The sequence below is a fragment of the Perca fluviatilis genome, chromosome 15, assembly GCF_010015445.1.
Source record: "Perca fluviatilis chromosome 15, GENO_Pfluv_1.0, whole genome shotgun sequence".
In the NCBI taxonomy this organism is placed as follows: domain Eukaryota; kingdom Metazoa; phylum Chordata; class Actinopteri; order Perciformes; family Percidae; genus Perca; species Perca fluviatilis.
The window spans coordinates 3,503,981-3,527,600 of record NC_053126.1 but is presented as its reverse complement, the minus strand read 5'-3'; the positions used below and the strand labels follow the sequence as shown (position 1 = coordinate 3,527,600).

Below are 23,620 nucleotides of genomic sequence, written 5' to 3'. Positions count from 1 at the left end.
CCATGTCCGGATCCCGCAGCCTTCCTATTCTCCCTGCTGATTCCTCATGTCTGTATCCACTTTTGTCTTCATAAAAGCTCAAGTTTTTTGGGTTGGCAGCTTATAAAAACTGAAGTCATGGGTTATTTATTGTGTTCGTAGTAAACATCATCACACATCAGCTTTTAGGCATTTTCCTGTTGTTTGCCCTGGTGGGCGTGGCTTTCAGAGTATGACGCGATTCTGAAATGATAAGAAAACTGTTGAGTCATTTTTCCAGCGATCTCCGCGCGGTCCGCGGGCCCAGGTTTGAGACGCCCTACATACAACAGATGGAGGTGTGTTCACGCTTTCTTAAAGTCGAGTCGAGTCCACGGGCAGGAACAAGGAAGTGTGAGCATCATCCCTGATTCAACGGATTCAACCCTAAACTCGGCAGTGAACAGGAGCCGACATGTCAACATCTGGTAGGCTGGATCTTTGGTTTTTAATGTTTCTGAAGAGCTGTAGGCTCCCGGTGAGAGAGAAGTCAGTCGGGGCGGCTCCCCGTGGCGTGTTTACGGTGTTTGTGCGGTTTGAGATGAACAGAGAGAGAGAGACGGTGCTGCCACCCCTTTGAAATGCGAAAGCTATATGCTACATGGATCCATGACACAGCATTTAAAACCAGCTGACCAAATAAACAACAGATAGTCGATCACGTTTTGGAGTATTCAAATAACTTGTCTACTCTTCGGACAACATAGGCTTATAGGCCTACACTCGGTAGTATACACACATTACATAAACACAAAGTAGGCTACAGTTGCAAACTTCTGCTTGATGTACACAATTACCCACAATCCTGTTCTTCCCCCACTGACAGGACAGTTTACCTCCTTATGCTCGGATCACACATCAGGCCGTCAAGAGCATATATCAGAGGCAACTGTGTGGGGTTAGAGTTACATGGATTTAGATTAGAATAAAATGTTATCTCTAGAATAAGAAAGAAAAATATATTCAAATATTTTTGAAACATGTTTTGTGACTATAGCGTTCTGTGATGAAGTAGTGGTGTTGTTGTTGTTGTTGTTGTTGTATGTCTGCTTCTCACTCATGTGAACTGAGTAGCTGCTAAATCATGTTTTTGGCTATAGGGTAGGTCATGAGGAATGAGAGGCATAGTTCATCAGACTAGTCTGACACAACACGCTCATCTTTCTTCACACGAGTTAAAGGTCCCATGACATGGTGCTCTTTGGATGCTTTTATATAGACCTTAGAGGTCTCCTAATACTGTATCTGAAGTCTCTTTTATATAGACCTTAGTGGTCCCCTAATACTGTATCTGAAGTCTCTTTTATATAGACCTTAGTGGTCCCCTAATACTGTATCTGAAGTCTCTTTTATATAGACCTTAGTGGTCCCCTAATACTGTATCTGAAGTCTCTTTTATATAGACCTTAGTGGTCTCCTAATACTGTATCTGAAGTCTCTTTTTATATAGGCCTTAGTGGTCTCCTAATACTGTATCTGAAGTCTCTTTTATATAGGCCTTAGTGGTCCCCTAATACTGTATCTGAAGTCTCTTTTATATAGACCTTAGTGGTCCCCTAATACTGTATCTGAAGTCTCTTTTATATAGACCTTAGTGGTCCCCTAATACTGTATCTGAAGTCTCTTTTATATAGACCTTAGTGGTCCCCTAATACTGTATCTGAAGTCTCTTTTATATAGACCTTAGTGGTCCCCTAATACTGTATCTGAAGTCTCTTTTATATAGACCTTAGTGGTCCCCTAATACTGTATCTGAAGTCTCTTTTATATAGACCTTAGTGGTCTCCTAATACTGTATCTGAAGTCTCTTTTATATAGACCTTAGTGGTCTCCTAATACTGTATCTGAAGTCTCTTTTATATAGACCTTAGTGGTCCCCTAATACTGTATCTGAAGTCTCTTTTATATAGACCTTAGTGGTCCCCTAATACTGTATCTGAAGTCTCTTTTATATAGACCTTAGTGGTCCCCTAATACTGTATCTGAAGTCTCTTTTATATAGGCCTTAGTGGTCCCCTAATACTGTATCTGAAGTCTCTTTCCCGAAATTCAGCCTTGGTGTAGAATTACAGACACTAGAGCCAGTCCCACAATGAGCTTTCCATATACTGTATGTGCCATTTCTGAGAGAGGGGGGGCAAGGTGGAGGTCGTTTGAAAGCCATGATGTCTCTCTCTCTCATGGGTGGGCCAAATTCTCTGGGCGGGCAAAGCAGAGAAAGGGGAGGTAACCTTGCTCCTTATGACGTCATAAGGAGAAGATTCCAGATCGGCCCATCTGAGCTTTCATTTTCTCAAAGGCAGAGCAGGATACCCAGGGCTCGGTTTACACCTATCACCATTTCTAGCCACTGGGGGACCATAGGCAGGCTGGGGGAACTCATATTAATGTTAAAAAAACCTCATAAAGTGACATTTTCATGCCATGGGACCTTTAAAATTTTTTGGATGTAATACCAAGCACTACTCTCTCTAGTTTTAAATCACAACTGAAATCATGGCTGAAACATAACCAGTCATGTCTCGTATGATGCAATGTTTAGAATCCACTTTATTGTCCAGCCAAGGCCGGAAAATCCTCTTTGGTCTCAGCAAACCGATAAACATCCTATTAACTTATTGAAAACATACACACACACACACCATACACAGAGTGTACAATATGCTTTATATGTAGAAAGGTGCAGATTAGTGCAGTTTATTCATTAGTTTTATTGCACTAGGTGTAAAAGTTAAAAGATGGAAAGTGTTTTTATTTTGTATGATGTAGTCCAGTGTTTCTCAAATGGGGGTACGTGTACCCCTAGGGGTACTCTGGAGGATTGCAGGGAGTACGTAAGATTTGTTGTAAAATGTTTTTCAGTTCCAAGGCTGTAGTTACTTCTACTGTCTTTTTTTCTCCAAGTTTGTCACCTTTTTTTGAAGGTTTTTTCGTTTATTTTGACCTATTCTTGCCTTTCTTCCTTACATTACACGTCTTTTTTTCTTAGAAGTTTTTGTCTCTTTTTTCAAAGTTTGTCGCTTATTTGAATTTTTTCTCACTTTTGTTGTCCTAGTGTTGCCTTCCTTCTTTCTACTGTTTTTATTACTATTTTTGACCTATTCTCGCCTTCCTTCCTTCTTCCTACCGTCATTTTTTTCAAGGTTTTGTTGGTTTAAACAAAAAGTTTTTGTCTCCTTTTTCCACCAGCATTTAAATGTTTTCCAGGTCCAAGGCTGTGGCTTAGTAAATCTATCTCTGACAGCACTGTATTCTTCCTCTTTATAGAGACTTTTTTTTTTTCTACCAAAAATGATTTGCGCTGGTTAGGGGGTACATGGCTTAAAAACACTGTTCAGGGGGGGGGGGGTACATTATTGAAAAAGCTTGAGAACCTCTGATGTAGTCTATAATCTTTATTCTCTGTACTCCCGTCTGAATCAGAAAATTTAAATAAGTGATAAAATAATTTATTCTTTCATTGATCCCCACTGGGGAAATTACCATTGTTTCACCCTGTTGTTAGAACACACTACACACACATGCCCAGGTCCTATACGTGCACCAATGGAGAGATGTCAGAGTGAGGGGGCTGTGAGTGCTGGACAGGTGCCACGAGCATTTGGGGGTTCAGTGCCTTGCTCAAGAGCACCTTGGTGCCCAGGAGGCCAACTGGCACCTCTACTAGTCCACACTCCGTACTTTGGTCCTACAGGGACTTGAACCTGCGAGCCTCTGGTTCCCAACCCAACTCCCTGTGGACTGAGCTACTGCCACCCCAAAGATGCCATAACTTAACCTAGAAATCTAGACCACCCTAGCGGCAGCAAATGTAATTTGCAGCCAGGGTCAGTCTAGCAACTCTCCGTTGGATTGCGAGCTGGAAAAATCAAACTCTAGTCAGGGTAATCACATCGTGTATAGAGTCGGTGGGCGGGCTTAACATAATAACGGCAGAGTTGCAACGGTTCTGCATGAATTCCCTGCTATTTGAAAACCAAGAAGATGGCTGCTGCTGCTGGAGAACAGCGGTCTTTGGAATCGGCTTTGGCCGCGACTCTGGAAGACTTGGAGTTAAGCACTGAAGTCATTCTTAAAAAAGGAAGATGGATACTCTGGTTGGTTGTAGCGCTATCCTATTGCGTGCAAAGGGAATTTGAAAGACAACCGTTTATCCCGCCCCTCAGATTGAGCCCTGCCAATGGTGAGTTCCCAGACCCAGCATCTGGATGTGAGTCTGGCTTGTCAGGCTAGCCATAACTCCCTTTGTGAATGAAATGTAGCTTTTGAGCTAATTATGGGGCTGTCCATGACTGTCTTACTGTCCCTGTTATATGAATAAATAAATAAATAAATAAATAGAGTATACGATGAAAAGCATAATCATGTTTCGGCTTCGTGTCTTTGCTGAGCAGAGCTGAGGCTGGTGGTGCTGGGCCGGGCGGGGGCAGGAAAGGGATCAGCAGTCCAGACCATCCTGGGCCTGCAGGACTCTCAACCCGGCACAGAGGCCGCCGTCATCCAGGAGTGCAGCAAACACCGAGGAGAGGCTGCAGGCCGACAGGTAGGACTGAAGCACACACAACATCCCAATATCCCAACATCACAACCTTCACAACCTCCCAACATCCCAACCTCACAACATCCCAACCTCCCAACATCACAACATCACAACCTTCACAACCTCCCAACATCCCAACCTTCACAACATCCCAACCTCCCAACATCCTAACCTTCCCAACATCACAACCTTCCAACCTTCACAACATTCCAACCTCCCAACATCCCAACCTCCCAACCTCCCAACATCCTAACCTCCCAACCTCCCAACATCCTAACCTTCCCAACCTCCCAACATCCCAACCTCCCAACCTCCCAACATCCCAACCTCCCAACATCCTAACCCTCCCAACATCCCAACCTCCCAACATCCTAACCTTCCCAACCTTCCCAACCTCCCAGCCTCCCAACATCCCAACATCCTAACCTTCCCAACATCCCAACCTTCCCAACCTCCCAACCTCCCAACATCCTAACCTTCCCAAACTCCCAACATCCCAACATCCCAACCTCCCAACATCCCAACCTCCCAACCTCCCAACATCCTAACCTTCCCAACCTCCCAACATCCCAACCTCCCAACATCCTAACCTTCCCAACCTCCCAACATCCCAACCTCCCAACATCCTAACCTTCCCAACATCCCAACCTCCCAACATCCTAACCTTCCCAACCTCCCAACATCCCAACCTCCCAACATCCTAACCCTCCCAAGATCCCAACCTCCCAAGATCCCAACCTCCCAACATTACCAACCTTCCCAACCTCCCAACCTTCCCAACCTCCCAACCTTCCCAACCTCCCAACCTTCCCAACCCTCCCAACCTCCCCAACCTCCCAACCTTCCCAACTTCCCAACCTTCCCAACCACCCCAACCTCCCAACCTTCCCAACTTCCCAACCTTCCCAACCTCCCAACCTCCCAACCTCCCAACCTTCCCAACCTCCCAACCTCCCCAACCTTCCCAACCTCCTAACTACCTCCCCAACCTCCTAACCCTCCCAACATCCTAACCTTCCCAACATCCAACCCAACATCCCAACCCCCCACATTCCTAACCTTCCTCCCAACCTCCCAACCTCCTAACCTTCCCAACCTCCCAACATCCTAACCTTCCCAACATCCCAACCTTCCAACCTCCCAACCTCCCAACACCAACCTTCCCAACATCCTAACCTTCGTCCCAACCTCCAACATCCTTCCCCTCCCAACATCCCAACACTCCCAACATTACACATCTCAACCTTCCCAACATCCAACCTTCCCCTCCCAACATCCTAACCTTCCCAACCTTCCAACCTCCCAACATCCCTACACCCTTAATCCCAACCCTTCCAACCACTCCCAACCTTCTCAACATCCTAACCTTCCCAACCTCCCCAACATCCTAACCTTCCCAACATCCACTTCCCAACCTCCCAACTTCCTCCCAACTTCCCAACCTCCCAACCTTCCCAAACCTCCCAACCCCCAACCTCCCAACCCCAACCTCCCAACCTTCCCAACCTCCCAAACCTTCACAACCTCCCAACACAACCTCCCAACATCCCAACTCCCCCCAACCTCCCAACATCCCAACATCCCAACCCTCCCAACCCTCCCAACCTTCCCAACATCCTAACCTTCCCAACCTCCCAACATCCTAACCTTCCCAACATCCCAACCTTCCAACCTCCCAACCTCCCAACATCCTAACCTTCCCAACCTCCCAACATCCTAACCTTCCCAACCTCCCAACATCCCAACCCTCCCAACATCCTAACTTCCAACATCTAAGCTTCCCAACCTCCCAACTCCCCCAACCTCCCAACCTTCCCAACCTCCCAAACCTCCAACCTCCCAACCTCCACAACCTCCCAACATCCCAACCTCCCAACATCCCAACTTCCCAACCTCCCAACTTCCCAACCTCCCAACATCCCAACCTCCCAACCTCCCAACCTCCCAACCTCCCAACATCCCAACCTTCACAACCTCCCAACCTTCACAACCTCCCAACCTCCCAATCTCACAACCTCCCAACCTCCTAACCTACTAACCTACTAACTTGGGTTGACCTTTGGGTTGTCTTCCCGTCGACCATGCAACGTTTTGGTCGTCCTTTTTGAAACTATTGTTGCTTTTCCAAATGTTTTGCTCATTTCTGACGTTTTTGTCATTTTTTTCCAATGTTTTAATCAATGTTTTTGTTGTGTGTTTTTTCTGCGCTTTTGTTGACATTTTCGTTTTTTTATTTCCCCACGTTTTAAATTTTTTTCCCCAACATTTCTTGTCAACATTTTCAACGTTCTTTGATCTTTTTTTTTTTTCTCAAATGCTATAAAATTTAATAAAATACCCAAATTCAATGAAAGTAGTGAACATTTATTTTACTTGTGAAGAGTAATGGTTGCTTCCTCCATAACCTCCCCAACTTTAGTGCACCAGCGTCTGATGTCATTGTTATTGGTCTTCAAACTGGTTCAAACTGGAATCTGATATAGGCCACATTTTAAAAGGTCATGTGAACAAAGAATCGGATCTGAGCAAAACAAATCCGAATTAAGCATTAATACTTCTGGTGTGAATGTAGCCAACATTCACATCTGTGATTATGCCTCTTTATCCTGAATGTAACCACACGTGTTTCCTGTTGCTCTGGTCTCAAAACATCTGGCCGAAGGACTACAGTTAAAAAATGATCCGGCTGGCTAACACTGGCACATTTATGGAAAGGTTGATTAGTGTGTGTTGTCCTTTTTATAAATAAAATAAATAAAGACAATGAAATGAAGCTGGGAACATGAGGTGCAATTATTACTGCCTTATATTTTAAATATAAATGTTATCAATAGGTGCAGATGCATTTGTATGCAAAATCATCATTGCAATTACCATTTTTAAAGTTATTTGTAAAATGTGCTTACACATATACTTAAAAATGCACCGACATAAATATTTACTGTCCTGCTTTCCATAAGCTCCTGTCTCCTCGCTGAATTTTAAATGCAAAAAAAAAGCATTGAAAGCAAAAAAAACCTGCATCAAACTAACTAATGGCACTGACCCACTCTTAGTACCAGCTCTACTCGGCTTGGCTCGACTTGGCCGTGGTGCCCCGTTTTTTCCATTGCAGAGTTATGGTGCTTTCTTTTTGTCTTGTAATCGCGACTAGTAGCTCGAGTGTGACGTCACATCCGTGTCGAAAAACAAATATCCGCGGGTAGGTTACTGCTCTGCTTTCTGCTCAAGACTCGGCCATTGTTGTCATTTAGCAACCGAGCGTCTCTAGCCAATTTCAGCTGCACAAGCTACAAAATAACTAATCAGGCGGTATTTAACTCCTAATAAGACTGTAGCGACATGCCTATAGGTAGCAGTATACAGCGCTATGTTTAACTCCTAATAAGACTGTAGAGACATGCCTATAGGTAGCAGTATACAGCGCTATGTGTACGACTTCTTCATTTGGTTACAACAAAGACAAAAGTGTTTAAAATTGTAGAAAACCACAATGTTTACTACGTGTGATGCACGACGTAGCCATCTTTGAAAGTGAGCTCGGGGTCCTCTGAGTTCAGACGACTTGACGAGTCGTATATATACGACCTCGGGGGCGTTCTTTTTGCAACTTCCGGTTCGTAACTCCGGAAAACGACTCGTAGATCGACTTCGGTGGACAAAAAGAACGCACCATTAGTACCGCCTCATGCATGAGGCGAGCATGGCTGGTCATTATAGCGACGCTGCAGGAAACTGCCGTGACCTAACGCGACACACGCACAGAACGTGGAAGGTGTGTAGTGTTTCTGATACTCAGCATGTGGCTGTTTGCCAGAAGACACATTTAGTTTCTAAAGAGGCTGGAGTCAGCAAAAAAAACACAGCTGGCTAAACTATTTAAAAATGTCGGGTTTGTTCAGGACACCCCTGTCTGTCGCTATAGCAATGATGACGCAGTGATTAGTGATGATTCTCTCCGACCAATCAGTAGTCTGCAGGTTTTCACGTCATCTTTTGGTATCACCTCAGCTCGCTTGGAACCTCGACGGAGGCAATACTAAAAAAAGTACCTGTTAGCAGGTACCAGGGACTTTTTATCAGAATGGAATAAAACGATATTTCAGCTCATGAAAAATGGGGGCAAAAACAAAAGTGTTTATAATTTTGTTCAGTGTGTATATAAATTAAATTTATTATTATTATTATTATTATTATTATTATTGATTTTGTGCTTCTGCCACCTCTCGGTAGGTTGTGGTTGTCTCCTGTCCACCGTGGTTCGGCTCAGGCTGCGACCCCGAGGAACGGAGACGGCACATCTCCTCCTTCATCGCCCTGTCCAGCCCGGGGCCGCACGCCTTCCTGCTGTGTGTCCCTGTGAACCAGCCGGCCGACGCCGAGGCCAAGGCGCTGGACGTCCTGAAGGAGCTGTTCGGCCCCTCGGCGGTCAGCACCAACACCATCGTGCTCTTCACCCACACCGAGGAGCTGGCGGAGGACGAGCAGCTGGAGGAATACCTCGTCACGTGGCGCAAGGACCTCCGGGCGCTGGTGGAAAGATGCAGCGACCATTACCACACGCTGGAGACGCGCGGCGAGGAACCAGAGGATGGGCGAGCGGTGGAGGAGCTGCTGGAGAAGGTCGAGCAGGCGGCGAGAGAGAGCGGGGCGCCGTACTTCACCTGCGCTCTGTACCGCGAGGCCGAGGAAAAAGTCCGAGAGAGGCAGGTGGAGATCGCGAGACAGAGGAGAGGAGAGGACTCACGACCTGAGGAAAACGTCACGGAGGAAGAAATGGCGGCAGTGCGGGACGAAGCGGAGAGGAGCTTAGCTGACTTAAATGTGAATATAGAAAGTGTTTTCCCCTCTGCAGTCTCCCCTTCTTCCCCCGCTGCCTCTTCGTCTGTCTGGGGCTTGTGGGAGAAGCTGAAAGGCTGGATGAGGTGGCTGCCCATGATGGTGAGAGTGGAGGCCCTGCTGGGATCACTAGTCAGCCTGTTTGTGGGAGGGCAGTATGGAGGTATGATGGGGGCCACTGTGGGGTCGGTGGCTACTGAGGTAGGGAGAAGAAAAGTAAAGAAAACTAAATGAGAGGCAATCTCCTGTTAATGTATTATGCATTAAAGTGCTCATATTATGCTCATTTTTCAGGTTCGTAATTGTATTTAGAGGTTATATCAGAATAGGTTTACATGGTTTAATAAAAAAAAAAAAAAACATATTTTTGTTGTACTGCACATTGCTGCAGCTCCTCTTTTCACCCTGTGTGTTGAGCTCTCTGTTTTAGCTACAGAGTGAGACATCACACTTCTGTCAGCGGTCAGGACTACTAGCCAGTCAGAAGCAGAGTATGAGGGCGTGTTCTGACAGTACCTAGGTAAGGACTACTAGCCAGTCAGAAGCAGAGTATGAGGGCGTGTCCTGACAGTACCAACGTAAGGACTACTAGCCAGTCAGAAGCAGAGTATGAGGGTGTGCCCTGACAGTACCTAGGTAAGGACTACTAGCCAGTCAGAAGCAGAGTATGAGGGCGTGTCCTGACAGTACCAACGTAAGGACTACTAGCCAGTCAGAAGCAGAGTATGAGGCTGTCCTGACAGTACCTAGGTAAGGACTACTAGCCAGTCAGAAGCAGAGTATGAGGGCGTGTCCTGACAGTACCAACGTAAGGACTACTAGCCAGTCAGAAGCAGAGTATGAGGGTGTGCCCTGACAGTACCTAGGTAAGGACTACTAGCCAGTCAGAAGCAGAGTATGAGGGTGTGTGTTCCAAAGTGACCACGTCTGTCTCTGAAGTAAAGGCTGGACTACAATAGAGCTGTTTGGAGCAGTTGGTGAACAGTGTTTTCTGTTGGAGATGGTAAGTCCCTTTGGGGGGGACTTTGGACTTTTTCCCTTTGTAAACCTATAACATGCACAATAAAGATATATAACACAATAAAGGAAAGGGAAAAAGCCAAAAAGCATAATATGAGCACTTTAAGTTGCACCTTAAAGGGTAACTTTGGTATTTTTCAACCTGTTTCCCCATGTTCTTTGTGTCTAAATTACTGATGGGAACAACAATCTTTGAAATTGGTCCAGTATTAAATAAGATTGCTGCAGTTGGCAGCGGCGAAAAAAGCTTCAATGTAACGTTAATGGGCAATTGCACACTGTCAATTTTCGTCAACTAAAAGTTCTGTTCCTGCCGCTGACCGACTCAGATTATTATCAGATTACTATCTCTGTAGGGATCCTTTCCATAATGTTGTCAGACACTTAGAATAATAATCTGAGTCTGTCAGCGGCAGAAACAGAACTTTTAGTGGACGGAAACTGACGATGAACATTTGTCCTGTAGGGTTACATTGCAGTTCACGGCTGCCAGTTACAGCGTTCTTGCTCCATACTGGACCAATTTCAAAGATTTTTGTCCACATTAGTCACTTAGACACAAATGCATGCGAAATCCAGGTTGAAAAATTCAACATCCCCCCTTTAAAGTCCCCACGCGTAACCACTGAGCACCACTGCTTATATTTTCTATTTCAGAATGGGTACCACTCTCTAAGCTACGTAGCAACATTATAGCTATTTTATATATTATAGCTTTAATTTGGAGTAGTGTATCTGGACACGCAATTGAGTCCAGTATTCACTCACCCTTTTAGCTCAGTTTTGTTTTTTATCTGTACAAACTCCTGCGGGAAATATCTGGCTCTTAAGCTGCTTAATGCTAGTCTTTAACTTTGCATGTCTGACTTTTCTTGCTGGGGTATTGTGTGTGTGTGTGTGTGTGTGTGTGTGTGTGTGTGTGTGTGTGTGTGTGTGTGTGTGTGTGTAGTGGTCTACAGATGGTTGAAAACACTTTAGTAAAGATAAAGCACTACTGAGAGTCCTCCACATGGTGGAGACGTTGACCTTTATATTGGAGACGTTGGAAATGTTTGAGGTGAACGTATTCACTGCTTACCGAGCAAATAAAAGCTGCTGTTTCAAGTACATTCATCACTGTTATGTTTTCTTAGATCTTTAATTTAAGTAATTCATTTTTTTATTTAGTTTGATCAAAGTTATGGAGGATTTTCTCAAACTTAAGGATGTCTAACATGTTACAAAAAGGCAAGCGTAAAGCACGAGGGCACTCCTTTGAGATTTAAGATGCAGCGTTTGAATGTTTGAAAGCATACGTTAAATATGCTGCAGAATGAAGCGCATGGAGAAAGTTCACGAGAGGATTCATGCTGCCTGAACTCGGCTGAATGCAGCCGTCTCTCTCTCTCTCTCTCTCTCTCCTCGCACAATGGCAGGTTGCAGCTTTGACGTTGATGTAATTGGTACTCTGCTAAAACCGTCAGTCATAACCCATCCTTACATCTCTCTCTATCTCTCGTTTGCTCTCCCTCTGTGTCTCTGAACTGCCGGCGGCTCTGCCTCAGGAACAGCTAGGCGTTTCCGAATGTGGGTGGTCCGGGCCGGGCTGGGAGGGAGGGAGAGAGAGAGAGACAGAGAGAGAGAGAGAGACAGAGAGAGAATTAGCCCAGCTCTCATGTTTCCCTCAAAAGAGAAGGGAGGGGGGGAGGGAAAGACGCGAGAGAGGAAGAGAGAGTGAGTGAGAAGCAGCGAATGTGAGAGAGAGAGAGAGAGAGAGAGAGAGAGAGAGAGAGAGAGCGAAAGTCAAAAGGCACAGAACAAGCTTAGGGACTACATCTGTCTTCCAGATGTGGCCTCCACAGTTGTCTGAAATGGGAAGAAAAAAGAAGGTTTTAAAAGTAAAGGAAAATGGGTGCTAAACAGTTTTTTATTGTCAGGGATTACACATCCAGTATAGACTACAGTATACAATCACAGCTTGAGAATCCACCAGGATATGCTGCTTTTCTTTTCTTTTTTTTCTCTCTCTCTTTATGAAACTGCACACTCCTTGAAGTTAATGTCTATGAACGAACACCTGTCCAAATATTATTCAGTCTTAGTGGATACACAGACGGAGAGAGAGCAAATGATGGAGTTGGCATTATACGGAGAGAAATTAATGAGAATTTCTTTGGAGGGGGATTTATTTCTTCAGGAAGATATGAACGCAAAAAGATAAAACAAATAGCATAAATGAAGGCCAGTTCTGTGTCAAGAGTGTTGGCCAATATCTGTTTCAGGAAGATGAGATATCATAGGGACAAAAAAAAAAAAATGGATGGATGGAGAGAGTTTGATTTGTGCCTGTATGTATAAGCAAAGCCAAAATCTGAACAAACATGTGAGGGAATCACCAGTGAGCCATCATTAACACGCAGGCTGTAACTTCTGCTCCTCTCCCTCGGTGCAAAAATGTTGTTCTAAGGACCTTGTGGATTGGGGGGGTGGGGGGGTGCAAGTCCGCTGTGAGACGTGGACGCCGCAATATTTTTTTTTATTATTATCGCGCCCTACGGGCTGGAAAAGACAGCAAACCAAAGGAAAATAAACAAGATGACACACTTTTTCCTTATAAGCGCAGGGCCGATTCCCCTCCCAGCTGGTTTATCAAACTCCATCATTACACGCTCCAAATAGTTAGCCTTAAGAGAGATAATAAGAGCATTATGTTTTAAAAACATATTCCTACTGACCTGGATCGTTTCTGCAGAGTCACAGAGAACTTTTGAACATTCAGACTAACAGTTTAAATCGGATGATTAATGTGAACATGATAATTAACTTAAATTTAAAAAAAATGCACAGCTGTTCTGGAGTGAGAAATTACACAAAATACAGAAAACTTCAAAAAAAAAATTAAAATTCAGTTTAATTTTATTTATATTGTCAAATCATAAGCGATGATATCTCGACACTTTACAGACAGAGTAGGTCCGTCTACAACTCCTGACAAAAGTACAATAATAAAAAAGGACAATGATATCCCCCACGTTATTTTTCAGTATTTAAATTAAAAAATTATCAAAAATCTGAAACCTAATTTTAATAATTGAATATCAATTTTTTTTTTAAGTTGGTCTAAAGACAGCAGCAATATGATACGTTAGAAATACAGCAATGGCAATCTTCTTTATAAACCACCTTTCATTACACGTAAGCTCAAAGTGCTTAACATTAAAGGACATGAAATATATATAAATATTCCAAAAATATAGAAGCATAAACCTGAGAACGAAGCATAAACAACATTTAAAATACAGTATCAACACAACAAGACCATCTGCAAAACAAAAATCAGACAAGTGTAACCACACACACATGCACACACATGCACACACACGCACGCATGCACGCACGCACGCACAGACGTACACACTGTAATTAACCATAAGCCTGAGAGAAAAGTTTTGAGATAGATAGATAGATAGATAGATAGATACTTTATTCATCTGGGGAAATATGAGTATCCAGCAGCTCACACATACATTTTCAGTCACATAAACACGACAATTCCATATAATAAATAAAAATGCATACACAAGAGAGTTAAAAACAGGATAAGAGCTGCATAACTCAAACGGTGCAGCTGTTCCACACAGCCCAGATCTGCTCTGATTGGGGGGGAATTAGGAGGTGTTAAAATCCCTAATGGCTGGGAGAACAAAGGATCTCCTGATTTCCAACAAATTAAAACAATTCAACTAAAACTCAAATGTTTACACGTCTCCTCTCCGAGCGGAAAAACGGTCCGCTAAATTCTGCTAGATTTTCGTTCTGGATCAGAGCTGGAAACCGTAGAGGAAAAAGAAACGGCAGATTCAGTTTCGGTCAGCTTGTTCCAGAGAGCAGGACCACAGAGAGGTACCCTGGGTACCCTGGGTACGGCAAGAAGACCTCAGAGGCCCGGATGACCTGGCAGGAATACCCTGTATGTGAGGATCAGATAAAACCAAAAAAGACAGCACAACAATGGGCTCCACGAGAGAGAAATTAAACACACAAATGCCATAAATCCAAAGTGTAACATTCGACCTGTAGCTATTCAAGTGGACTTGGTTAACGATGTGACCTCAGGCTGAAATCTCGGTATCTGATCTCTCTCTCTCTCTCTCTCTCTCTCTCTCTCTCTCTCTCTCTCTCTCTCTCTCTCTCTCTCTGGGTGTGCTCACTGCGAGCCCTCTCATCTTTTTCCCATTAGAGCTGTTTTCATGTTCCTTCTTAGCGTGAGCCGCGTGTGTGGCTGCAGTTGTTTATGAAGCAATGCTTGCCCCATCCGAGTGTGTGTGTGTGTGTGTGTGTGTGTGTGTGTGCGTGTGCATGGATTACTGCAACAAGTTGGCCAGAATATCCCAGAAAACTAATTATAGTGATAGCACGTTAAATTGTATTGATGCATGTATTAAATTAAATTGTTATAGTGCACAAAATGTTGTCTAAATGTATCGTAGAACCATTTTTAACACTTGGAGAGCCAGAATATGAGATGCAAAATATAAAAGCAGCGGTTGTCAACCTTATTTTCTCCAGGCGTGCCCTCACAGCGTGTCAGATTAACTCGAGTACATCTTCATCAACTCCACCAGTCCATGTTTCAAGTGTGTCCATTTGAACTGATTTAAATGCTATTTAACACTTTTAACTATTTAGAATATTGTTACAGTATGTTTTTGTCAGTGGTTTTGTCAGTTTGGTCTAGTTTGCATTATACTTCTAGTGGCAGAAGCATTTATCTGTTACTCTTAGCTATTTCAACTGTTTATCCGCTCTACCTAGCCACATGTACCTAGTGTTCAGGTGTTATAGCTGACTCAATATGTGGATATATACTGTATATACTCTCCCGGTCAAAAGTTTGGGGTCACTTAGAAATGTCCATTCCACTCCATTACAGACAGAATACCAGCTGAGATCAGTTGCATTGTTTTTTTAATCAGGGCAGCAGTTTTCAGATTACATTATGTGCTTACATAATTGCAAAAGGGTTCTCGACTGTTGTAGAAACAAGTGGCTGATCTTTAATCTAATATCTACATTACACATTATCAGCAAACCATTCATCCAATGTTCCAAAGGCACATTCTGTTTACTAATCCGATATCATTTTAAAAAGCTAACCGAGAAAACATTGGAGAACCCTTTTGCAATTATGTAAGCACATAATGTAATCTGAAAACTGCTGTCCTGGTTAAAAAAAACAATGCAACTGATCTCAGCTGGTGTTCTGTCTAGAATGGAGTGGAATGGACATTTCTAAGTGACCCCAAACTTTTGAGTATATATATATATATATATATATATGTATGTGTATATATATATATGTATGTGTATGTATGTATATGTATATGTGTATATGTGTATATGTATATATATACAGTGCCTTGCGAAAGTATTCGCCCCCTTGAACTTTTCGACCTTTTGCCACATTTCAGGCCTCAAACATAAAGATATAAAACGTATATTTTTTTGTGAAGAATCAACAACAAGTGGGACACAATCATGATGTGGAACGAAATTTATTGGATATTTCAAACCTTTTAAACAAATAAAAAACTGAAATATTGGGTGCGCAAAATTATTCAGCCCCCTTTAAGTTAATACTTTGGCAGCCACCTTTTGCTGCGATTACAGCTGTAAGTCGCTTGGGGTATGTCTCTATCAGTTTTGCACATCGAGAGACTGACATTTTTGCCCATTCCTCCTTGCAAAACAGCTCGAGCTCAGTGAGGTTGGATGGAGAGCGTTTGTGAACAGCAGTTTTCCGTTCTTTCCACAGATTCTCGATTGGATTCAGGTCTGGACTTTGACTTGGCCATTCTAACACCTGGATATGTTTATTTGTGAACCATTCCATTGTAGATTTTGCTTTATGTTTTGGATCATTGTCTTGTTGGAAGACAAATCTCCGTCCCAGTCTCAGGTCTTTTGCAGACTCCATCAGGTTTTCTTCCAGAATGGTCCTGTATTTGGCTCCATCCATCTTCCCATCAATTTTAACCATCTTCCCTGTCCCTGCTGAAGAAAAGCAGGCCCAAACCATGATGCTGCCACCACCATGTTTGACAGTGGGGATGGTGGGTTCAGGGTGATGAGCTGTGTTGCTTTTACGCCAAACATAACGTTTTGCATTGTTGCCAAAAAGTTCGATTTTGGTTTCATCTGACCACAGCACCTTCTTCCACATGTTTGGTGTGTCTCCCAGGTGGCTTTTGGCAAACTTTAAACGACACTTTTTATGGATATCTTTAAGAAATGGCTTTCTTCTTGCCACTCTTCCATAAAGGCCAGATTTGTGCAGTATACACTGATTGTTGTCCTATGGACAGAGTCTCCCACCTCAGCTGTAGATCTCTGCAGTTCATCCAGAGTGATCATGGGCCTCTTGGCTGCATCTCTGATCAGCTTCTCATTGTATGAGCTGAAAGTTTAGAGGGACGGCCGGGTCTTCGTAGATTTGTAGTGGTCTGATACTCCTTCCATTTCAATATTATCGCTTGCACAGTGCTCCTTGGGATGTTTAAAGCTTGGGAATTTTTTTGTATCCAAATCCGGCTTTAAACTTCTCCACAACAGTATCTCGGACCTGCCTGGTGTGTTCCTTGTTCTTCATGATGCTCTCTGCGCTTTACACGGACCTCTGAGACTATCACAGAGCAGGTGCATTTATACGGAGACTTGATTACACACAGGTGGATTCTATTTATCATTATTAGTCATTTAGGTCAACATTGGATCATTCAGAGATCCTCACTGAACTTCGGAGAGAGTTTGCTGCACTGAAAGTAAAAGGGGGCTGAATAATTTTTGCACGCCCACTTTTTCAGTTTTTATTTGTTAAAAACGTTTGAAATAGCCAATGAATTTCGTTCCACTTCATAATTGGGACCCACTTGTTGTTGATTCTTCACAAAAAATTACAGTTTTATATCTTTATGTTTGAGGCCGGAAATGTGGCAAAAGGTCGAAACGTTCAGGGGGCGAATACTTTCTCAAGAGCACTGTATGTATATATATATATATGTGTATATATATATATATATATGTGTGTATATATATATATATATATGTGAGTATATATATATATATGTGTGTGTATATATATGTGTGTATATATATATATATATGTGTGTATATATATGTGTATATATATGTGTGTGTGTATATATATGTGTTATATATATATGTGTATGTATGTATATATATATATATGTATATATATGTATGTGTATATATATGTATGTGTATATATATATGTATGTATATATATATATGTATGTGTATATATGTGTATGTGTGTATATGTATGTGTATATATGTATATATATATATGTGTGTTATATGTGTGTATATATATATGTGTATATATGTACATACATGCATGTTATTTTTTTTGTGTGTGTGTGTGTATATATATATATATATATACACATACACATTAAAATATATATTATTTTCTCGATTAATCGTTTGGTCTTTGAAATGTCAGAAAGTAGTGAAAAGGGTCCATCTCAGTTTCTCAAAGTCTTGTTTTGTCAGTCCAAAACCAAAATATATTCAATTTGAAATCTCCATATTTGAGAGGCCTAAAAAATGTGCATGAAAAATCTTTTCAACGAATAATCGATTATTGGCAATGATTTTTCTGTCGATCAACTAATTGATTAGTTGCAGTCGTCGTAGCTCTACTGTATATATGCTACTTTAATCAAATCATAATTTCCATTTTTTTTTTTTTTTTATTGGGATATTTCACAATCTTTCCACACACCCCTGGTTGAAAATCACTGATTTAAAGTATTGTAACCTTAGTTACTGTAGACATTACATCTTTGCTTTATTTTAATTACTTAACGTTACCATAATTAATTCTGCATTGCTATTTTGGATTACATGTCCCCTTTACCTGAGACTCTCAAAACGAAACAACGCCAGGTAGGAACTATAGAGTAACTTTAGTTCCTTCCTGGCGTTGTTTTGCGGGGGACAGTTGTGAGTAGTGGTGTGCGATACTGCAAAATTTGGTTTTGATCCGATACCAAGTAATTACAGGGCCAGTATCGCCGATACGATACTAATACTGTTTAATAATTAGAGGATGTATTTTCATGACCTTTAGCCTAAGTGTTTTTGTGATTTTACATTTGGATTATTAATAAGTTAAAACCCAGGACAGAATGTTCATACGCTTGTATATATTTGTTAAAACTGTATCTTGCAGCCTTTTTACAAATTATAAGATTTTAGACCCTTTTCAGGGGGGCTCAAGCCCCCCTAAATTTCATCTCAGCCCCCTAAAAATTATAATAATAAAACCTTTTTTTAAATCAATTTTGGTGCTTCAAGTTAGAGTTGCAAAGTTGTCTGTTAGTGACAGAGGTCAACCAACAGGTTTAAAGGGCTTGAAACGGGTTTAATATCCTATGTGGCTGTTCACGATGCTACGCACCTGGAACCATAGACTGTATAATATTAATGGACAGAGCATGTGTGATGTCACCCGTTGGTCTGTGGAGATCTGCTATGAGTCGTTGAGTTTGCCGTTACGGGCGCAGCCATCCTGGTTGCGGATGTGAGGATTTTAGACGAGAGGGAGGAGTGAGGGAGGAGCCCTTACACTCTACGTTACGTTACACACTTTCACTGGCAATCACATCATAGCCACGCCCTAAAACACCCCCTGCTTTATCGTCAATTTTAAAATAAACGAGACCATTATTCAAAAAATTTACATCATTCTGTGTTGCAGAAGACTTGAAACTAGCGATTGAGACCATAAACCCGTTATGAAAATGTTTACTGAGGTCATAAATCAAGTGAGAAGTGGGCCACTTTCTCATAGACTTCTACAGAAACAGACCTCCTTTTGTAACCGCACGTGTCGCCCCCTGCTGGAATTCAGATAGAATGCAGGTTTAAGGCACTTCCACATTTGAAGCACTTTGCCATTGTCCATTAATATTAACAGTGTATGCCTCTAACCCAGTCAAGGAAAGGGTTAACAGAAACGTAGTTTTGGCCAATCGGAGGAGGTTGTGGGAGACTCCCGCCTTTGGCTGAGTCTATCTGATCTGTCAGAGGGAGCGCAGGAGACGGTTGGGAAGTTCAACGTTTGTAGTCCCCAGAGAATCAGTTGGTTATTTCACGGCACACTTTTGCATGCACTATATCCGTGTCACATTCTCATTAGGGGCTGAGCCCCCCTAAAGGTCTGATCTTTGAATCACCCCAGCTGCTCCGCAGCAGCGGCACGTTACACAGACAGCCAGGTCGCCTCTTTGATGAAACCGCAGCAGTGCACGCTGGAGAGAAACTGAAACTAAAGTATCGATATCAATACCAACGTTGGTATCGATATTATCGATATTTGGATCGATCTGGACCACGACTGTGTTACAGAAGAAGAGTGACATGTGCAACAGTTGAGTGAAGTTGTGTACTGTCTTGCGGTACTGATTGCTTATTAAAGAAGATAAGCTGAACCCAAGAGAAATTGTTGCCTGCTTATTACCCACAGGCAAGAAGGACTGGAGAACGATACCGGATCAAGAAAGCAGGGTTACAGTATCTCCACCAACACCAAAAAAAGAATAGGTGACAAGATTAAATTGCTCAAAAATATCTTTATTTAGTCTTTAAGAAAGACAGGATGTTATCTCCCCAGCTTTTAAACACCCGAAAGAGAAAACATCTGCATGTTCTCCGCCTCGTCGTCACAGATGACTCTGATTGAAAATTCAGATATCAAAGCACCGCAGCCGACGTGAAGCAGCTCACGTCCAGAATGTGAGCCGGACGGGTCTCCGGCTCTCTCCCCCACACGGAACAAGGTGTCAGGACAGACGGGACTACAAACTACAACAGGAAAGAAGCCCCCAGACAACATGAATACAAAATCGCACACAGCTGCTGAGGTTAGGGCTCTGACGGACACACACACGCAGGCAGGCAGGCACACACACACACATCAGCGAAACCGCTTTTGGGAATAGCAGAGGTACGATATATGTATCTTTGTGTGTTTTATGCTGGTGTACATACTGTATGTTTTTTGTCTTTGTGAAGCACTTTATTGCAAACTGGTATGCTTTTAAAGTGCTATATTTGTATTATAACAAATATAGCACCGTTCAATACTGGGCAATATATCGATATTATACTGATATCGTGATATGAGAGATATCGTCTTAGATTTTGGATATCTTAATATCGTGATATGACATAAGTGTCTTTCCCTGGTTTTAAAGGCTGCATTACAGTAAAGTGATGTACTTTTCTGAACTTACCAGGCTGTTGTAACTGTTCTATTATTTGCCTTTTCCCCACTTAGACATTATATCCACACTACTGATGATTATTTATCTAAAATCTAAGTGTGAAGATATTTTGTTAAAGCACCAATTGTCAACCCTAGAATATTGGCACAATATCGATATTGAGGTATTTGGTCAAGAGTATCATGATATCTGATTTTCTCCTTATCGCCCAGCCCTACCCTTCAACCTTGTTACTGCCTTGCATGTTTTAACGGTGCCAAAAGATGGCTCGGGTCTGTGTTGCTTGGCTGTGTTTTGATGCTTGTTGATGTGTAACTGGGCTAATGTCTTGCTGCTTCCTGTAGCTCTGCGTGGCTTACTGAGAAAGCTTATTTCTTGCTCTAGCTGTCTCTGTGGTGTCTTGTTGACTTCTGTCTCTATAGTTTTAACCTGTACTTATGTCTTGCTGTTTCCTGTTGCTCTGGTCTGGCCAGAGGACTACAGTTGAAAATTAGCCGGCTGGCTAACACTGGCACATTTACACAAATGTTAATTAATGTGTTGTCCTTTATAAAATTAAGAATAAGAAAATAAATGAAATAAACTTGAAAACTCGATGTAAGTGGAGTTGCGCTGGGTGAACCAGCCAGCGTGAGACTCGCCTTTCCTCCCCTCACACCTGACCTGAACTCTGTCCAGATGTGACGGAGGGAGTTCTCTCATGGAAAGAGACCGGAGGATAAAAAGACGGAGGAGGAGGATGAGGAGTAAATCTCCTTCCACACTGAGTCCGACATTTTTTGCACGTAAAAAGAAATCGGAACAGAAAAATAATTTGTGCATTTATTACTTGAGACGGGTGCGTCGGAGGGGGACGAGTAGGTCAAGAGTTGCCAAGGAGCTCCCGCACGCTGTCTTACTCGCAAAAATAAATTGAATAAATGGCAAGGTTAGGTGTGATGATGGTCTAGTACTGAAACGTCAGCTATCACATTTATTTTTGCAAGTTAGACAGCGTGCGGGTTCAATTTTCTGCATTTTTTTGCGTCCGTAGAAAAACATCTGGAGGTGTTGAGACACTTCAGAGCCACCGTACAAAGCAAACATCAAAATCAAAGTATGGTGTCTGGTCTGACTGGTCCACTCGCATCAAACTGAGCCACTGACATCCTGAAGTAAACTTTAAATGGATGGAGATAATTGATAAGGAGGTGAAACTCTCCCCACTCTCTGTGCAGTCCAAGGATTGGATAAAACCCAATATTTATATTGTTTTGCGAACCCATTCATTAATATGCATCTACCTCAGACTGCGAGGTTTCTGTGTGTGAAGAATTTTTAGGACAACAGATACGAACAAAAACCCATACGAGCAGTTTGGACTCGTGTACTTAAGGCTTGGATAATGTTGTGAGGTCTGGTTCAGGTTTTGCACGCTCTGCCGTCATCTGTCTGTTTAAAGGGAATTCTAAAATATGGTCGCCACATTTGTGTCATTTATTTTCACTCTTACAACCTTAACATACGTCCTGTCACTTGGATACCAAAAAAAAAAAAAGAAAAAAAAAAGCGCTTGGGCTTAACTATTACCCCATGGAGACATGTCAAAATCAGATGACTTTAAATGAGTTCCAGTTGGACTCGGTTCACTTGCCAAGGCACTGATGAACAGCGAGTAGGAGGGTAAGGTCGGGGACTAACAGGAGAGCGTATTAGCCTACTGTGGGACGTTTCAAAGCCAGTGTCTGGGATGAGTGGAGGCGTGCGGATGGAAGAGGACAGCAGCTACATTTAAAAAAAATAATTTAATTTTGAATTCAATTTACAAAAAGTCAGTCATCTCAGTTCGTAAGCATACATTGTACGCTGACTCTCATCACTGATTGGTCAATTGTCTCTGGAAGGAGAGTGAAGGTTATGGCCTTTTCTACAACAATATATATAAAAAAAATATATATATACTGACTTACAAACATCACTAAAAGTGGTGACAGCAAGTGTTCTTAATTCAATAGTTCTAGATATTACTTATTGAAATGCCTTTTTCTTATTTGTTACCAATTTAAGAGATTCAAAGTACATATCAATTTCAATTAAGTGTTGTTTAAAATATGTGATTGATGTAGAGAATTTAAGGATGGCAGCTGCATTAGGAAGGGGAAGACGTGAGCTATTAAAGCACTCTGCAGGACGACCCAACTCACTGGAGGAAGAGGAGTTTTTACGGAGCTGTGGTGAGATAACACGGCAGGAAAGAGGAAAGGAAAGCACGAGTTCTGTTTGTGTGACAGCTCGGTGGAGTTAGCGGTCTCACACCACACCTCCGGCAGCACATGGGCTCTGAGGATTAAACCATGTAAACCTATTCTAATATAACCTCTAAATACAATTATGAACCTGAAAATTAGCATAATATGAGCACTTTAAAGTATATGATATTTATTGTACTTGAGAATCTAAAGCAATTTTCTGATATTAAAGGTACTTAACTATTAGAAGTAAAAAAAAAAAAAAAAAAACTTGATTACTAAAGTTATTGTGGCTTCCTTATAATAAAGCATAATATTAGGGTTTAAACATCACATTCAAAGTCTGACATCAACAGAGAGAAAAACAGAAACAGAATTAATTTAATTCTTTTAATCTTTCATTCCAATGTACGAAAACATTTCTTGCAAGCAGTGGTGGAATGTAACTAAGTACATTTACTCAAGTACTGCACTTAAGTACACATGTTGAGGTACTTGTACTCTACTTGAATCTTTTCTTTTCATGCCACTTTCTAGTTCTACTCTGCTACATATTGTACTTTTTTAACTCCACTACCTTAAAGGTGCAGTAGGTAAGCCTTATAAAACTACCTTTCTGTCATATCTGCTGAAACTGACCCTATGTTCCAGTAGAACTACATGAAGCAGGTCATTTAAAATAA

General features: G+C 42.2%; 1 protein-coding gene across 1 annotated transcript; it reads left to right on the top strand.

The window, feature by feature from the left end:
* The first annotated feature begins 226 nt into the window (after nucleotides 1-226).
* On the top strand, nucleotides 227-9,677 carry si:dkeyp-69e1.8 (uncharacterized protein LOC100001340 homolog). The gene is made up of 3 exons (XM_039823719.1): nucleotides 227-446; nucleotides 4,413-4,561; nucleotides 8,792-9,677. The coding sequence occupies exons 1-3, from the start codon at nucleotides 434-436 to the stop codon at nucleotides 9,629-9,631; spliced, it is 1,002 nt and encodes a 333-aa protein (XP_039679653.1). The 5' UTR covers nucleotides 227-433; the 3' UTR covers nucleotides 9,632-9,677.
* The last annotated feature ends 13,943 nt before the right edge of the window (nucleotides 9,678-23,620 follow it).

Bases quoted from the DNA above. Each gene is read 5' to 3' on its own strand.
- si:dkeyp-69e1.8 (XM_039823719.1), top strand. The intron at 4,562-8,791 runs GTAGGACTGAAG...ACCTCTCGGTAG, and splicing joins GAGAGGCTGCAGGCCGACAG to GTTGTGGTTGTCTCCTGTCC.